This window comes from Notechis scutatus, chromosome 6, assembly GCF_049901735.1.
Source record: "Notechis scutatus isolate UNSWTSFEM ecotype Mainland chromosome 6, rNotScu1.2, whole genome shotgun sequence".
NCBI lineage: Eukaryota > Metazoa > Chordata > Lepidosauria > Squamata > Elapidae > Notechis > Notechis scutatus.
This window is the reverse complement of record NC_142014.1, coordinates 35601875-35619279: the sequence shown is the minus strand read 5'-3', so window position 1 is coordinate 35619279 and position 17405 is coordinate 35601875. Positions and strand designations below refer to the sequence as shown.

Sequence of the window (17405 nt, the reverse complement as noted above, 5' to 3'; positions counted from 1 at the left end):
TTTAGTTTTATGTTGTGCAGGAAAGTTCATTAAGCAAATCACAACTTTCTCGGATTAGATAATTAGAGTCACAGCTACTTCCCTTTGAAAACTCAAGAAGATAGAAAGAAAATAATTGTAGTCTTAGCAAAATCCACATATTATACTTAAAGTCTAGATGTTAGCAGACAAAGAGGCTGTTATATTTCAATTTTAATTGAAAATTTGACACACTATCAAATATGATGAATCCAAATATGAATCCAAATATGTCCAGAGGGCACAAAAAATGCACCCAACTGTTGCAGACAATTAAATCACAGTAAGTTCAGTGAATCTTTTGTGCACCACATTGAAATTGGTTTCAAATGTATATTGATCCCAATAGTTGCCAAGACTTCAACTGAATCAATTAACTTTCCAGGCTTATGGGTAATTTTGAGATTTTTTATTTCAGTTGGTGACCACATTAAAATGTTGAAAGGGACAAGGGAATGTAGCAAGATGGGAAAATGATAAAAGCAAAATTTCATCATTGTAACACAACTCCATTTTTTGATATGTATGTGAAAAGTAATGTTGATTTCATATTAATTCCACCTTTACTTTTAAAAAAAGTCTCTTCTGTCTGCTGAATAAATTCTTTATTATTCAGTAGATGCATTCAAAGATTGTTTTAGAAATGTGTTTGAAATTTTCACCACATACAGATTGGACTGATAAGATTTAGATTTTAACTACATGATTTTGGCTTGAAAAATCTTGCTAACAAATCATTTATATACTGCAGCTGACAGCCCAGATATAAATATTCAGCTAGTGGGCAGGAAAAAAAACCAGAATAAAGTAGAATATCTAAGTCTACAGGGAAAAGTAAAAATGCAGCCCATAGGAGCTGAGATTGGACTGAGAAAACCAAATTGTTCCAAGAGGTTATCAGCATGGAGAGCAAAAGGTAGAGAAACAAACATCAAAATACAAAATGCCTTAGTGATTCTTACTGCTTTTCAAGGCCCATGTAGTTGGTGCCTCTTTAGCCCAGCTGGTGCTTGTTAATGTGAAGGCAGCTATCTCTCCCAAGATGCCTGCCCCTTAGCTTGGAGCTCTGATGCTGCTCCAGCCCTTGTTCTTTGATTTGGTGGTGTCATAGGTTGTGACTTGGGGTCAGGGAATTGAGCTGCTAGGTTTATGGGATATGCAGAACTCAGGACAATCATCTCTGAACTTAGCAGCTCTGCTGGCAAGTCTCGATATTCACCTTTAGACATCTATCCTTCTGAGCAGCTTCGAGCTGAAATATACCTCATCACAAACTTCCACTTGAGATATTTTGATTCATTCAACATCCAATCTGGTACTTGTAGTCTTAACAGTAGTTATGATAATTTTCAAATTTCCCCTAATCTCCGAAACAACAGCTATTTCATCTTCGTGAAATCATCTTAAAGAGAGAATATAGCATCAGAAGATTGGCTCATTCTTCTAATAAAAAGAGATGCCTATTTGAGGGCTCAGTAGTACCAAGTAATACCACAATTATGAGGATGTAAATACTACAGGGGGTGGCCCAAAGAAGCTTTTTCAGAAAAAACAACTGGACTTTGATTTTTTTTATTTGAAAACATTTTCTCATCCAAGAAGCTTTTTCAGTTCTAACAGAACTGAAGAAGTTTCTTGGGTGAGAAATGTTTTTTAAAAAACCAAGGAAGTCCAGTTGCCTTTTGGGAAAAAAGCACCTTTAGGACAATCACGACCTGGATGACTGAGAATCTCCATAGAGTGCAAGGGGTGCCAGAAATGCCAATGTCTGATTAACTGTATCATTTCAACTGGAATTTCCAGTTCCAAAAAGAGAAACTGTAAATCACAGCAGCAACATCTTCTTTTACATTTGTAAACTTTTAACTACATTATTATTTAGCTAGCAACCAATTTCAATGAAATCCTGAAAATTTTCTTATTTTTTTATAATTTCACTTCCTAGAAATTATTTTTAAAAATAGGATAAAATTTTGAGGATTTCATTGAAATTGGTTGCTAGCTAAATAAAAATATATAGTTAAATGTTTATGAATTTCCCTTCTTAAATATTACCACATTTTTTGTTTAGTCAGCCCAACACATTCTGCAGAGCAGCAGACGATGTTATGTCCACCCCAGAAAAGGAAAGAAATATTGAAGGCCCATTAAAATGAGGACCCAGATTGTTGGGGGCAATATGATGACTGTGTAAATCACTTGGAGAGGGCTGTAAACTATTGTGAAGCAGTGCTACTGCCATTAATTTATTTTAGCATTGGAAAGTATTGGAATCCCAATTTATTTTCCACCTCCCTTACAGTTACAAATAAATTGTTCAGTGAACAATAACTTTTCTGCCCTTTTATGACACAAATCAAAGCATATTCACTTTGCCTAATAGTAGATGCAAAAAATATCTTCAATGAACAATTGGAGCAACAAATATTAAAGCAAAGGGGGAAAAGAATGGGAATTAAAACCTGGAGTTTCAAGGAGGCAATTAAAAACGGGAATGTTTTGAAAGTCAAACAAAGTAAAAGGAAACAGCAGAAAAGGGAATTACAGAAGGAAGCTTTAAAGAGGGAGGGGGATAAAAACTGGAGTAAGAAAAGGAAGGGAAAAATGAAAGAAAAAAGAAGTAATAAGAATAAGAACCAGGAAATAAAGGAATGTGGAAATCAAATAAAAATGAAAAGAAATTGCCTATTTAAAAGACATAGAGATAATGGTTAAATAAGGATTAAGAAAGGGGATTCTGCAAGGTGATGTGGGATAGTATTAATGTATTTGAAGTAATAAATTACTTAGAAAGTAGGAAAATATAGATTTTAAAAAAGAAAAGATTAGAACAGATACTTTCTTGTTATTAGAATATTTGTTCTTTGTTAACCTATATATAGAGATAAATGGAATAAATATGAAAAAGAGAAAAAAGTTTATTAGCTATGTTTAATGACTTCAAGAATATAGTTGAAATGAATTATGAGGATTGCTGTAATGAGATTAATATCAGTTTTTATGATTAATTGAATAGACCAATTTTCCTTTTTTATTTAGAAATTATAAATGATTTGATGTAATTGAAAGGGAAAGTGCCATGCGGTATCTGATTGAAAATGTACATGTGTTATGTCGTTGTTAGGAGATTATTGTTATTAATCTTTAAGGTGATAATTTAAAAGTTAAATGATTATTGGGAATTAAAGAGGAGTTAACCAAATGAAATAAGTTATAGGGGTGGTACACTCTAATTGGTAAATGTGGGGAAAACTTTTTTGAAATGTTTGAATTGAGTTGTTTTTGAAATGATGAAATAAGAATATGCGACGAAATTGCAAACCTGACAGATAAAAATATAAAGCACAATAAATATGAAGATATGAGAATTAAAGATAAAAGAGGTTAAGAAATGAATGGAAAATATATAAAATAAGTTTGAGAAAAGTACTTGAGAAAATTAATAGAAAATATGTAAAGAAATGATAGGATATGAAACTAAATGTGAAAGATGAATATGTAATCAAAGTCATGTTTGTATGGAAATGTGAAAACCTGGAATCATGCTGTTCACAAAAAAAAAGATGTTTTTGAAATGTGAAAAAATAACTTTTTAGAAAAAAAATGAGTATCAAACCTCATTTATAATTAATTAATTAGATTGAACAATTGATGAATAACTTTTCATTTTGATTTCAGTGAAAACTAAGAAACTTAATTTTCTATATTTTCCCTGTCCTATATAAAATTAGATTAGTTTTGTCAATTGTTCCTCTCTTCAACTACAACTAAAACATCAAATATATTACTGCGATCATACTATGTGCAGGGAACTATATTCTGTTATCCATTTGCTTTTCCTTCTTTTAATGCATGGATGGTGAATGATGGCCCTTTTATGACTTGTGGATTTCAACTCAATTCTGGGAGTTCAAGTCTTAATGTTCCCCAACAGTTATGACTGCTTAGTACCAGAGTGTCCCCCTCTCCAAAGGTGGTATTGAACCGGTTCGCACCTATTCGGGCGAACCTGTAGCAGTTATTTGGCATGGGTCGCCGAACTGGTGCTGACCCTGGCTGGCCACGCCTCCAACCCAGTCGCCTGGCCACTCACTTGTCCCGATTGCTCTCCTAGCTTTCTGTTCCCCACGTCCTCTTTCTCCCTAGGGGGAAAGGAAGAAAGGCATGGACGCTGCAAGTATCATTTTTCCTTTGTGAGTTAAGTGCCTGGAGTGAGAAGGAGTGTGGGCTGACAAAGGGGGTGGGGGAATCCACTCCAGTCTTGGAGAAATTTAAAGGAGCTGCTTCAAAATGCATGTCTGTTAAGCTACAAAAGTGCTCCGTGTGTGTGTGTGTGTGTGTGTGTGTGTGTGTGTGAGAGAGAGAGAGAGAGAGAGAGAGAGAGAATAAATAGGAAGAGAGAAAACTCTGTGCTATTATTTTTAATTGTTCCATTATTTATCATATGTTAATATTTTACACTGTCCCTACACCTAGAGTGATTTTTCTGCCTTTCTTTTGCCCAGGGCTATCACATATTTTTCAGGGTTTACATGCATTCAATGTCAATAGTCCAGAGCATAAAATACATGTGTTTAACAAGAATTGAAAGGCACTTTGGAGGTCTTCTACTCCAACTCCCAGCTCAGGCAAGAAAACTGAGAATGCCATTCTGAGTAGAGATCCTGGGAAAGGTGTCAGAATAACAGAATAACACTTAGAAGGGACCTTGGGGTGAACCCTATACCATTTCAGAGAAATGGCTGTCCAGTCTTTTCTTAAAAACTTCCAGTGATTGAGCACCCAGAACTTCTGGAGACAGGCAGTTCCACTAGTTAATTATTCTCACTGTCAGAAGTTTCTCCTTAGTTTTAGGTTGCTTCTTTCTGTTCAGTTTCCATCCATTGCTTTTTGTTTGCATTCTGCTTCTTTGGAAAATACACTGTCCCTCTTTCTTTGTGGCAGCCCCTTAAAAGCCTGTTGCCTATCATACTCTTGGGTAAAGCATGTGAGCCATTTCCTTTTTTCAGTGGTCCATGAAAGTACATCTATAGTATGCAGATAATAAAGTAAAAAAAGGTGAACATTTTTATAGAACTATAGATAAGTTGAGGCTGGATGACAAGGAATGGCTGGGAGGGGAGGGGCCAGGTGAGGCACCCCTTGATGTGAGTAACATTGAGTTGGCCACGCCCACCCAGTCACATGACTACCAAGCACACCCACCCAGTCACATGACCAAGCCATGCCCCCCAAATAAGCCACGCCCACAGAACTGGTAGTAAAAAAAATTGAATCCCACCACTGCCCCTCTCCCCATGGGACCGAAGATACAGACCATCCTTGAGTGAGAAATAATGAGTCAAAAGCAGAGAATATAGAGAAATGTTTATTTATAAATTAAATATATTATATATCTGTGTTCAGCAAACATATTAAAAGGCATCTTCATTGAATAAAACCTAATGTCTTAAAAGCAAAAAGCCAGTTCTAATGGCAGGTTTCAAATATACTAAAATAATCTTTTTCTTTCTCTTTCAATAACTGTATAAACTCTTATGTAATATAGCCTGAAACGTACATTCAATAATATTATCAGTCACACAATTCAAAATATCCAGGAGACACCAACGGATTCCCAAGTCACATATTGTGCTCAATAATATCCAAATTATAGCAAAGCCATAAACGAAGTGATATTTGGGCTCTGCAGTACTGTAAATGTTACGGTCACATTATTTCTAGTAGATATCAATGAAAAACAATCTATATCCATGGCTTCTGTTTATTAATGAAGTTATGCTCTAATAGCACTTCTATGTGGCCAAGCCGATTCAATTCACCACATTCTATAAAATATAAATATAAATCAACTTATGAAAAGCTTACATTATTGCTTATTAGAGTCTGAGGGATAAATTTATTTAAGAAGACAGAAATAGGTTGAAACGTGAACTGCAAGTTATCTCAAAAATTAATGCCCCATATTTTCTCTGCTGTTACACATCAGAGATTTCATTTAGGAAAATATGATTGGAGAAAACTAACTTCTAATAAAAATACAGTCTCTTGGCAAATGGCAGAAAGATTCACCCAAAAGTGAGAAAGTAATCACATGCCTCAGAATGCTACAAATAATTCTTATGCATATGGTTGTATTCCTAAGTCCTGTATCAATCTACAATTTCAATTTTTGCTGCTAAGATGTATGAGGCTAATAGATAGCAATTTTAATTATTTGTGTGCCAGATATAGGTGATCTGTTTGATACAGATAATGAATTATGGTAAAATTATCTTAAATAGTATGGTAATGTTATACTTTGTAAAATACTGTTATTCTCAAGCATGTCAGTTCATTTTCACAGCAATCACACCAATTCTCTTGTAACATGACGTAGAATGTAGGCATATCCTTGCAAGAGATTTCTGTCATACACATACTAAAATCTGAAACAAATTCACAAATTAAATGATTATCACAGCTGAAGGACAACATGTTGTCTCCTTGCCAGGACAAGTACTGAGATTGACTGTATTGACCTTTTGTTTTTTAAATCAACAGTGAGATCAATGTCATTTTGCCCACCCCACTTTGGGAGACCCAGGTTAGGTTCCATGGCAAACCCAATGGTTAGGGTTAGGGCCACACTTCATACTCAGTGTTTCCTCTTTAAGGCAAACCTGCTCACTCTTAGTAGAACCAGACATCTCAGACTAACACTTTATCATAGGCCACTATCTTTCACTGATATTTGTTGCTAGGGTTTTATTGTTTATGAAAAAGTATTGTCTCTATTCTTATACAAGTGGGCAATACACTGAGGATAGTGGATCTTCATATAGAAATTGAAAAGGAGTAAGAGAATACAGCCTAAATGATTATTTCCCAAGTAGTAATAAAAAGGTAATGTAGTTTGTAAGCAATTTGATGCTTACAATAGGACTTTCCATGTAGCTATTCTACACACTGCTGCTTAAACACTGTAAGGGAAATTTCAGGAAGATGTGTACCATTTAATGAGATATTAACTTTTCCAGGACAACACTAATTGCTAAGGCAATACTGAGTTTTTATATTCTCATATGATCACAAAGTAATAAAAAAATAAAAAAAAATCTCCCTCATATTTGCAGACTAGTCTATGAGTCCTCTTTTGACATTTTGAGGATAAAAATACAATAAGGATTTTTAAAATCCTCATTACAAGTATGAGGAAACAACTGGTCTATGATTACCAGTCTTCATCCACAGTTTTTAAAAGCATATTGTGACTGCTCTGGCCTCTTAAGCTGTTCCAAAGAAAGCTACCTGCTACATAAAGGAGTAAATTTACTATCCTTTCTAGGCAGATAATATAAATGTCATCTTATTTAATTTTTTTTAAAAAATAGTATTTATTTAACTGAAGGCAGGGATGTATGGTTGCCATTTATGTAGATGAATACTTTTGCAGAAATCCAAGACAAAAGTTGGATTGATTTTACTAAATTATACAGCCTCATTTATGGAATGGTACAATAATTACAGTTAGTTGACTACAGGTAGTCCTTGGGTTATGAATGGAATGGAGCCTGCCCATTCCATTCGTAACCCTAGGATTCATGGGAGTGAATCTCATACCTTAAATGTGATCACTCCCTCCTTTCGCCCATGCATTCGCTAATCGAATGCGAGGCTTGTTAAGTGCACATGAGGTATTTCAGAGTGGGGAAACCCATGGGGGGGGTGCTAGTGGTAAAACAGGCCACCTCCTTAAGACCAAGGCCTCCACAACCTGCTGAAATACCAGCCGCACATGTCACTCTGAAGCTCCGTTTTGGTGTGGCAGCCCAAAATTGAGATTTGGAGGGGCAGGGGCCAAAGCTCCATTTTGGCATGCACAGGCCTCATCTGGCACTTTGCAGCCCAAAACAGAGCTTTGGAGAAGCAGGGGACGAAGCACCATTTTGATATGGCAGGCCTCGTTCAACACTATGCAGCCCAAAATGGAGCTCCAGACGAGGCCTGCCCACACCAAAACAGAACGTTGGAAGGGCGTGCATGCCCCTCCAGAGCTCTATCTCAGGCTGCAATGTTCTGGACGAGAAAATGGAGCTGTGAAGCTCCATTTGGACTGCAAAGGTTTTTTGCAAGAATGGCGAAAGGCTTTGCAAATGGAGGGAAAGCTTTGATGTTTCAGGCCTTCCTTTCATTTGCAAAGCCTTTTGCTGCAGATTTTGCCTAGACCTCTGTTTGCAGAGAATGGAAGCCTAAAGTACCACGAGACCACGAAAGATCAATAGCATGAGATCTCGCGCTACTGATCTCAGAAAATCTTGCAGTACTTTAGGCCTCCATTCTCTGTGTGGTCACTGAAGGCCTGAAGTGCCAAAACAGGCAAGGAAAGCAAAGGAACTCTAGATCTTCGCAAGGTGAGTATCCACAGGCCTAGTGCCTATGAAAACCTGGAGCAGAGGGTGGAATAGGCAGGGCAAATGTTGCAGAGCTTCTGTGGTTGTTCATAAGGACAAACAACTGCCTCAGTGCTGCAACATTCATAGTTTTGGGATTTGTTCATAAATACTAGGGGGCGTTATCACGTAACTTCAAACATTCGCTATGGGAACACTTGTAACCCGGGGATTACCTGTATATGTGTAAATCAAAACAAAATTGCCTAAGTACCATTAGAAAATTGTTTTCTTACTATAGTTGTGTACTGAATGAAAAGAATGAAAAATATGAAGGAATATAATTGTTATTATAAGAAAAATGCAAGTAATCAACATCATAGTGTCAAAAGTCATTTTGTTATGGGATGCCTCAAAGCACAGAAGTTGTGAAATAGTTATGTGTGGTGATATAGGAAAAGAAATTAACATGTCTCATTTTGATCAGGAAAAAAACTATATACTGCAGAACATCTTTGTATGTTTTAAAAATAGTAGGTAAGATTGAAAATCATTTAGAATATTCTTTCCACGTCATCTAGGAAAACAATCTTAAGCAACGGATTCCCATTACAGTTCTGTCTTATTTGGTTGTGCAGATGTAGAACTAGCATTTTTTTCTCCAGCATTATTCTTGTCTGCAGGCTCAAAAGCTAATGAAGCTGAATTTATGCAATATCGTTTTCCAGTTGGACGTGGCCCATCATCAAATATATGGCCAAGATGAGCACCACACTGAAAGAAAAGAATGTAACTTGTGTTTATTTTTAAATACAGAAAACCTAGTGGGAAAACGTAAGGTAAATATTTGAAAATTAACACACATGAGCTTTATTTTTAAAGTTGTTAAATTGGATTTAATTTAATCCATTAGTTAGTATTTAAAATGCTGGTCTTCAGTCATTATTCCGTTTTATTTGGTCCTTTGAGAAACTTACTCTAAACATATGTGCTTCAAATACATGCAGTTTGTGTCATGCCTCTGTCGGAATCTGATTCTGAGGGGGAGCCAAGCAGCTGACAGGAAGTGGCAGTGTGGCTCCATTGGCTGTGGAAGAAACTGGGGAAGGGCACAGTCTGGTTGGGTAGAGCAGGGAAGAGATAGAGCAAGGTAGAGGGAATTCAGAGGAAGATCCAGGCCCATCCCCTCTTCATCCTAGGGCACGCAGGGAGGAACGGAGAAGGGAGTAACATGAGTTGCGTGGCTTATGGGGGAGGAAAGGGCCCTGATTCCCTTTATTAGCTGCAGCTGGGAACAGTGTTTAAAAAGGGAATTTGCGCACAGCAACTTGTTGGAAGCAAATCATGAGTTATCTTTTATTGTCGAGGCTTATCTGGGTTCCTGGTGTCTTCCAACTGTGTGTGTTTTGTTGGCCTTTGAAGTCTGCAATTCCTTATCCTGCCCTGTCCAGTTAATTGCTGCAGCGTGGTTTGTGTGGATTTTTATTTACAGTTTATATCTACTTTGTTTTCGGACTGAATTTCTTCCACTTAAAGACTGTTCTTGGGAGAGTTTTTTCAGCTGAAGGTAACTGGACATTGGGGACAAATTTGGAGGTATTAAAGGGACTTATCTTACTTATGTGACTGTGTTGCCTTTGTGCCACGCCCCAGGTCATCACAGTTTGATTGCAATTTGTACAAAGTGAATATGCTTATCCACATATCAAATAGAAGGGTCATATCTTTAACAATACAAATGAAAGTAATGCGATACGAGGTTGGTTTAAGATTGCCATATTGTTCTTTTCTGTCCTCCAAATGAAATTAATTCTGAAGAGGATGTTTAACTACAGTAAATAAACACTACAACACTGTAACATTACAATATTCAAAAATGTTTCTTGTAGGTGACTTACTAACTCTACAAAGAGGTCCTGCAAAAACTAAAATAACTGCTGGAATAAGAAGTGCATGATTATTCCATAGAATTCTGTCAGGATTCAGGACATCATTTCTGAAGAAGATCTCTGAGTACTCAAAAGCTTCAAAAGAAGTTTTATACAGAGAAAATTATAAATAATATGTCCTTTTGTGGCAAAATGGTTCATCATAAGTATCACCTTGCCAGTACAATAAAGAACTGTATGATATACAAAGAAAGTTATTGTTCAGATAATTAAACTTTTATAGCTCCCAGCTAGGAACAGCCACTCCAGAGACAGTCCTACATTGTCTACTCTAGCAAATTTATTTTATATCAAGACAACTTCACTTTAGCTCTATTAGACTTCTATTTTTCCCCGGAAGCTAACATAATATTATGCAAAATATATCTTATTATCTATGCTTTTAATTAATGAGATCCTTTAATGATTCTACTTGATGTTTCTCTTTACTAATCTGCTACTTTATGGTTTACTTTCCTGTTAAATAGCCTATTATAATAATGTACTTGCGAGCTAACATTGCGAGCTAACTTCTGATTGCTTTGGAATGAAAAGCAGAAAAACAAATCCCAAAAACAGGAATATATGAAAGTGGTTAATTATCTATATACACATAAGTAATTTAACTGAAGGTCTTAAATAGACAAAAAAGATAAATATAATTATGCTTTCACATCAGAGCTCCCATGTAGACTCTTCCCTCCAGACTGCAGTTCTACTAGCACTGAAACAATTTTATGATTTGTTTATGATTTATGATTTGTTTATGATGATTGCCAGTACGACAGCTCTGAAAAGAAAAATGGAAAATGACTATAAAATATGTAAGCCCACTTATTAGCTTGTTCAAATGATCACCTTGATATCATTTTTTAAGTAATTCTAGCACACTGATATAGAAAACTTATAACCAAGATCAAAGTTAAAATTCAGCTGAAACTAGTTCAACCGCACTAAAAAAACTGAGTTAGAATTTTCATTCACCATTGCATTTGCCTTTCTAAATACTTCTACTTATGTTTTCCAGTCAAATTTCTTTTGTGCTCTTTTATAATTAACCATATCTTCTTGGTTCTGGGATTTGTTATTTTGCTCAATAACCTTTTCTCCCTGATAAAGTCTGGACCGAGCCATTAATGCTATGGAAGACAGATGATAGTAACAGTCAAAAGGAATTAGAATGAGACATATAATGGAAAACAGAATTTAACATGATCAGTCAAGTATTTTGGCAGAAGGAACTTGAAGATAAGCAGTAAGATACATGAGAATAACTCCTGGATTTCTGTTGGTACTGCTCCTCAACTATTCATAATGATGAAAGTAACACCCATTATCCACATTTAACATTTAGATTTAAGAGAGCAGAGGTCAAAGGGGAACCTCAAAAGGATGTTTGCCTGAAGGACAATTTCTAAGCCTTGTGATTTAGGTCACTTATGTACACACTGTTAAATAAAGTTTAACCTAGATAACAATATAGATTCTCTTTAGACTTTAACTTTTTATACCTACCAGCTGTCATGCTTATGACCAGCAGACAATGGTTAATTTTGGGGTAACTAAGAGTTTGCAAGTCTTTCTATGTGAATGGATGAACTAGAGCTGCTACAAAAAAAATATTTAACATTAGAATGGCTGTTTTGTTATTTTTAAACTGACCTGAATGCAGCTTGTCTCAACCCTGTGCATCCCAAATGAGTAATCATCAGTACATGTAATTGTGTCAGAGTTGATTACATCATAGAATGAAGGCCATCCTGAAAAATAAAAAAGGGACAAGAAATTAATCAGGAATGATTTGAGGATTAAATAAACTTCTGATTGTTTTAATCACAAATGTGATTCTCATTCACTTGCTATACTCTAACAGATAACAGATAATCAGAGTTGGAAGGGACCTTGTAGGTCATCTAGTCCAACCCCTCGCCCAAGCAGGAGACCCTACACCATTTCTGACAGATGGGAGTCCAATCTCTTCTTGAAAGTCTCAAGTGATGATGCTCCCACAACTTCCGAGGGCAAACTGTTCCATTGATTGATTGTTCTTATTGTCAGAAAGTTTCTCCTTATTTCCAGGTTAAATCTTCAGTTTCCATCCATTTTTCCTTGTCTGGCCTACAAGTGCTTCAATGTGCTCTGGATGAGCATATTGAACAGGCAAAGCAAAGCAGTAAGTTTTCACATTGTGAAATGCTGTACTATTTATTCTTGTCTAGGGTAATAATCCTATATAATTTAAAATGTATGAATCATCTAGAGAATTATATTCATTTATAACTGTCACTTTAAAATTCCCACTTTAAAGAATCTAAACAAGAAGCAGAAAGTTAACCGGCCTCCAAAACACAGGCATTCTTATTAAAGTGAGAAAAAAGTGTTTTCTCAAGCAGTCCATTAATTTTCCATCACCTTTGTTTAAAAACAAGATTTCTGCTGTAGCATATACACATGTATGTGCTCTTATTCATACATATGGTGGATGACTAGAAATGCATGTCATTCTGGCATGTTCTATATGGAAAAATGTCAAGGACCAACATTTCTGTAACAAGAGTAAATTGGGAACAGTTGTTTTTTTCTTCTATCGAAAAAATTAAAAACATTATATCTATTAACTGCAACTTTGATATGAACTGGGTTTATACAATACAGCCAAAAAGACAATGTAAATAGCATGCTTCATATCTTCCACTCACCTTCCCCATTTTTTTCTACAAAGATTCTCATGGGAAAGTTAGTATAGTATAGCTCCTATACAAAAACTAATGGAAGCACTACATTCCTACTCAGTCATGTAACACTAATGATTTAAAATTACAGCCTAAAATGTATCCTACAAAGTATATCAGATGAGGAGATATAGAATTCTATAAAATCACTGAAGACGAAGACCAAAATGACACATTTGTCAGGTTGTGGACAGCTGCACTAGAGATGCGTCCATTCCTGCCAACTCAATGGAATTGATCTTCTTATCGATTGCTATAACAGGCAATAGTGTTTGGAAGAAGAATGGCTTTATCATGTAAACAGGTTGAAACTTGTTCAATTTGAGAATTTTTTCTGAAAAGTCTTCATTATATGTAAGTAACAAACATCAAAAACCAGTATGAACACATTGAGAAAATATCCTTTTTATGAAAAAAAGGTACATTGCAGAAATGCTTCAGATGAGTCTCTTTCCAATTTTGATATTAATAATCAATTACTCACTATCTGTTGCAGTTTTTTCCACTGCAAATTTGAGACTGAGCTAGCCGATGGCAGATAGATTGATCACTGAATGATTCTGTGAGCAACTCAATCTGCCTGCCTGCTTTGCCTGATTTTGGGTAAAAGTTACTCTTTTTTATAAAAAAATTCAATATTTATATAAATATTTATAATATTTACATACAAGCCATGCTCAGCCAGTCACATGACCACCAAGCCACACCCACAAATTAGGCCACACCCACAGAACTGGCTAGTGGTCCCTGGGATTAAAAATTATGAGTTTGGTGGTCCCTGAGGTCCAAAAGGTTGGCGACCCCTGGACTAGAAGACCTCAAAGGTCCCTTCCAGCTCATTCTGTTCTATTCTATTAATTATGACGGCTAGCTCAGTCTCTCAAATGTGCTTGCCATGAGTGTGCGCTGAATAACAGAACCTTCAGTCCTAAGGGAGGTTCGGCTGTGCTTAAAAGCAGAACCAAAGATCTAAAGACTAGCTAGAAAGCAAGAAATCCAATCATTTCCTGCTTCCTAGCTAATCTAAATCTCCTGGCACAGCAGAACAGATGATGGTCAGAAAATTATTAATTACCCTATTCTATTCTATTAATTATGAGTAGCTAATTTGTGATATAGATGAAAACTGACTACTTTAATTATAAAATTAAGAAACAGAGTATGAACAACATAGAACAGCACAGAAGAGTTAATCATGAAAATACAATATGGATAAGCTTTTCCAGAAAAATATCCTAAAAAAATATAACCACCTGTGAAGATGGTATGTAGAGAATATATGCACACAATATAGACCATACAAATTGACTAACCAAAGAACAGATTCAGAATCCAATATTGTAAAATTACTTTACTTCAATAATAGGTAGCTCCAATTTAAATTGGAAAAATAAGTGGTCTTTCTATGCCAAATATATGGCAAGAAACACAATAATTCAATAATTTGAATAACTTGAGAAATTTCTCCAGTTTCAGTAACAATGGTGGAACACCTTGGTGGTGAAATAAACAAAATTTTTCTCAGTAAATAAAACACAAACTATGCTGTAACTATAGTGAAGAATATCTCATACACTTCATATCTTGAATAGATAAAGCTCTCCTCTTTAACTCTGTGAAAAAAGAAAAAAAACCTCTCTGAATTCCAATATCATTTTAATCCTACATTAGGATGGAATCTACAGATGTAAAACCAGTGAGCTTCACTAAGGAACATCCATCTTCAATATTAAAAGGTGGACTACTTTCTAACCGATTTATTCAGCTAGTTGTAAATAGTTTCTTAATAAATTTCATAAGGCTAAAAGGAATTATCTTTTTGTGTTTTCTTATGTTTTCTTGTTTTCTCTGACTAATCTTTAATCTGACTTTATTTTTAAGGAAGGGCTGGAGGAACAACCACAGAAATATTTAGGGGCCACAGGTTTTTTTCACCTTCATCTAAAGGAATGAAAAAAAGTAAAATTTACAAATTAGCTTCTGGTAGGTAATGAAATAAAGGGTTCCAAAAAGAAATTGTCATCAGTGCTAATTTCTAACTGTTACTGTGGAATTATTCATTACAAATGAAATAATGTATGCAGCAATATTTGGAAGCTTATTACATTTCTGAAAATCTAAATTATCATAGAATGCCTCCATCTGGTGGCAACAACTTAAATTCTAAATGGAATCTAGCAAATTTCTATCAAAAGGCTAATGTTTCATATCTGTACTCCTGTCTCCACCTGGTGACAAGATCCTTCAAAATTCATGGCTTAAATACTTAAGTCCACCACACAAAAAATGTTAGCAGCTAACCTTGAAGTCATTTAGCTTTGCATACTTCAAACATTTTTTTAAATATCCGTTTTATAAAGAAATGCATTAGGATGCAATACTTTTCCATAACTAAAGCATCATTTATCTGCCGTAGAAAGATTCCCAAGGAATGTGTGAAAAATATAACACTGAGTTGTAGTCTTTTCATAGACTTTTTTAAATGTACCACTTAGGCAACTTGAAGTGAAAGGGTTACTGTTTATAAGTGTTGTTATAAACAAAAATATTTGAATAATTATGAAGCATTCTTGGTTAAAATGATGAAAAGAGCCAATTCCAACAATACTGATATTACCGTAGTCAAACTACAACTGCAGCGGACTTCCTTAATGATGATTGGTAAATAAAGTTATATCAAAACATTATGTTGATTGCCATAATGTACATTAGAAATTGTTTTAGTATTGTGGCTACCAGAATCATTATTGCAAGATGCATGGCCATATAAATTGACTAAGAAATATTTATCTTTTTCACACACAAGTATACATAACTTAATTTAAAAAATAAATTTTAAAAATTTCTGTCATCATTTTTGAAGCATGTCCTTTGACAGGCTAGGCAATTTGTAGGCTGAGCTGACATAAGGCAAACTTCTCAATTAATTGAATTTAATTTCAATTAAAGCCATTCAAAACCCTCCAAAATCTGGTCATTTGCCCTCAAAATTCAGTGGTATGATGTCAGGATACTCTGGACACAGAAGGAATAAGATATAACTGTATTTGGTTTACAGATCGACTGTTCATCCTAAAGTTAGATGCTTGTGAAATCATGCAATGTCGCATCTACGGAGATGATCCTGGACATCATGTACAATTGTTGCTTAACATCAATGTAGTCTGATGCAATACATTTTCTCAGAAATGAACGTAAGAAGTTTCCAAATTTCAATATACCTTTTCAACCCATTTAAAAATAATCTGCACACAAAGAGAACGGAAATGCAAAAGTTAGTGAACAATAAATCATTAACATTTGAAAGAGAGCTTTAAAAAGTTAGGATTCTCATAATATTGGATTTTGAAATGTTAAACATCTATAGTAACAAAGGTATACCTAAACTAATAGGAACAATTATCATTCAAAGTAGAAATTAGTTATTACCTTTTACTTGTGGCTATACAGGTAGACCTCGAGATACATCCATAATGGGCGTTGGTATAATTACCTGAGAATGCCCTTTCTATCTATGCTGCAAGACCGTCCAGGATGGGTTAGTCTCTTCCCTGTGATGTCATAGAGCTGAGTCTGCCTCTATATAAAAAGCCAGCCTTAGCTGGCCCCTCCCAGTTTTGGTGAAGCTACTTGGCAGACTTGAGTGTCGTTGGAAGCCGAAAAATAAGGAAACAGTTAGAACAATCATGCCTTACCAGAACCAGATGTAACAAGGGTGGGGCTGGAGTCTCTTGCAGCGTAGATAGAAAGGATGTTTTCAAGTAATTATACCAGCTCCCATTCTCATCCACACTGCTTTGAGAATCCAGGATGGGACAGCCTGCATGTCCACAGGAGGGTCATGGTCCAGTCAGCTTACTCTGACTGTGGGACTACCCTCTGGAGCACCCACTGCCGAAAGCTGCATTAGCTGAGGAAAAGGAGTCCAAACGATAAGTGTCTGATGGAAGGCAACAGAGATGCCCATGTGGCCGCTCTGCAAATTTCCTCGAGAGATGCCTGAGTAGCCCAGGTGGCTGAAGTCGCGGCGCTTTTGGTGGAGTGTGCCGGCAAGTTTTTGGGCACTGGGAGAGCCAAAGTCTTGTAAGCATAGGAGATGCACCCCTTGATCCATCTACTCAAAGTGGGGGAAGAGGCTTTGTTCCCCAAGGAAGATGGAGAAAAAGTCACAAATATAGCTTCTAAACAACTCAGTGCGCTTAATGTATATACAAAGCGCTTCCTTATATCTAACACATGCCACTTGGGCTGTAACTCATGACGTGGCCAGGGGCACAAGTCTGGCAACACAGTATCTTGGGCCTTATGGAACCAGGTATTAACTTTAAGGATAAATGTAGGATCTAAATGAAGAA

The 17405-nt window shown here is 35.8% G+C and overlaps 1 protein-coding gene across 6 annotated transcripts in view; it reads right to left on the bottom strand.

The window, feature by feature from the left end:
- Positions 1-5369: 5369 nt before the first annotated feature.
- MSRB3 (methionine sulfoxide reductase B3) overlaps positions 5370-17405 on the bottom strand; it is a 40832-nt gene continuing 28796 nt past the window's right edge. For all 6 annotated transcript variants that reach the window (XM_026667773.2, XM_087967949.1, XM_087967952.1 and 3 more), the window contains 2 exons: positions 11981-12078; positions 5370-9164 (listed from right to left, as the gene is read on the bottom strand). In XM_026667773.2, coding sequence (XP_026523558.1) covers positions 9000-9164; positions 11981-12078 — 263 coding nt within the window. In that variant the 3' untranslated portion in view covers positions 5370-8999. The remainder of the gene's footprint in view (positions 9165-11980; positions 12079-17405) is intronic.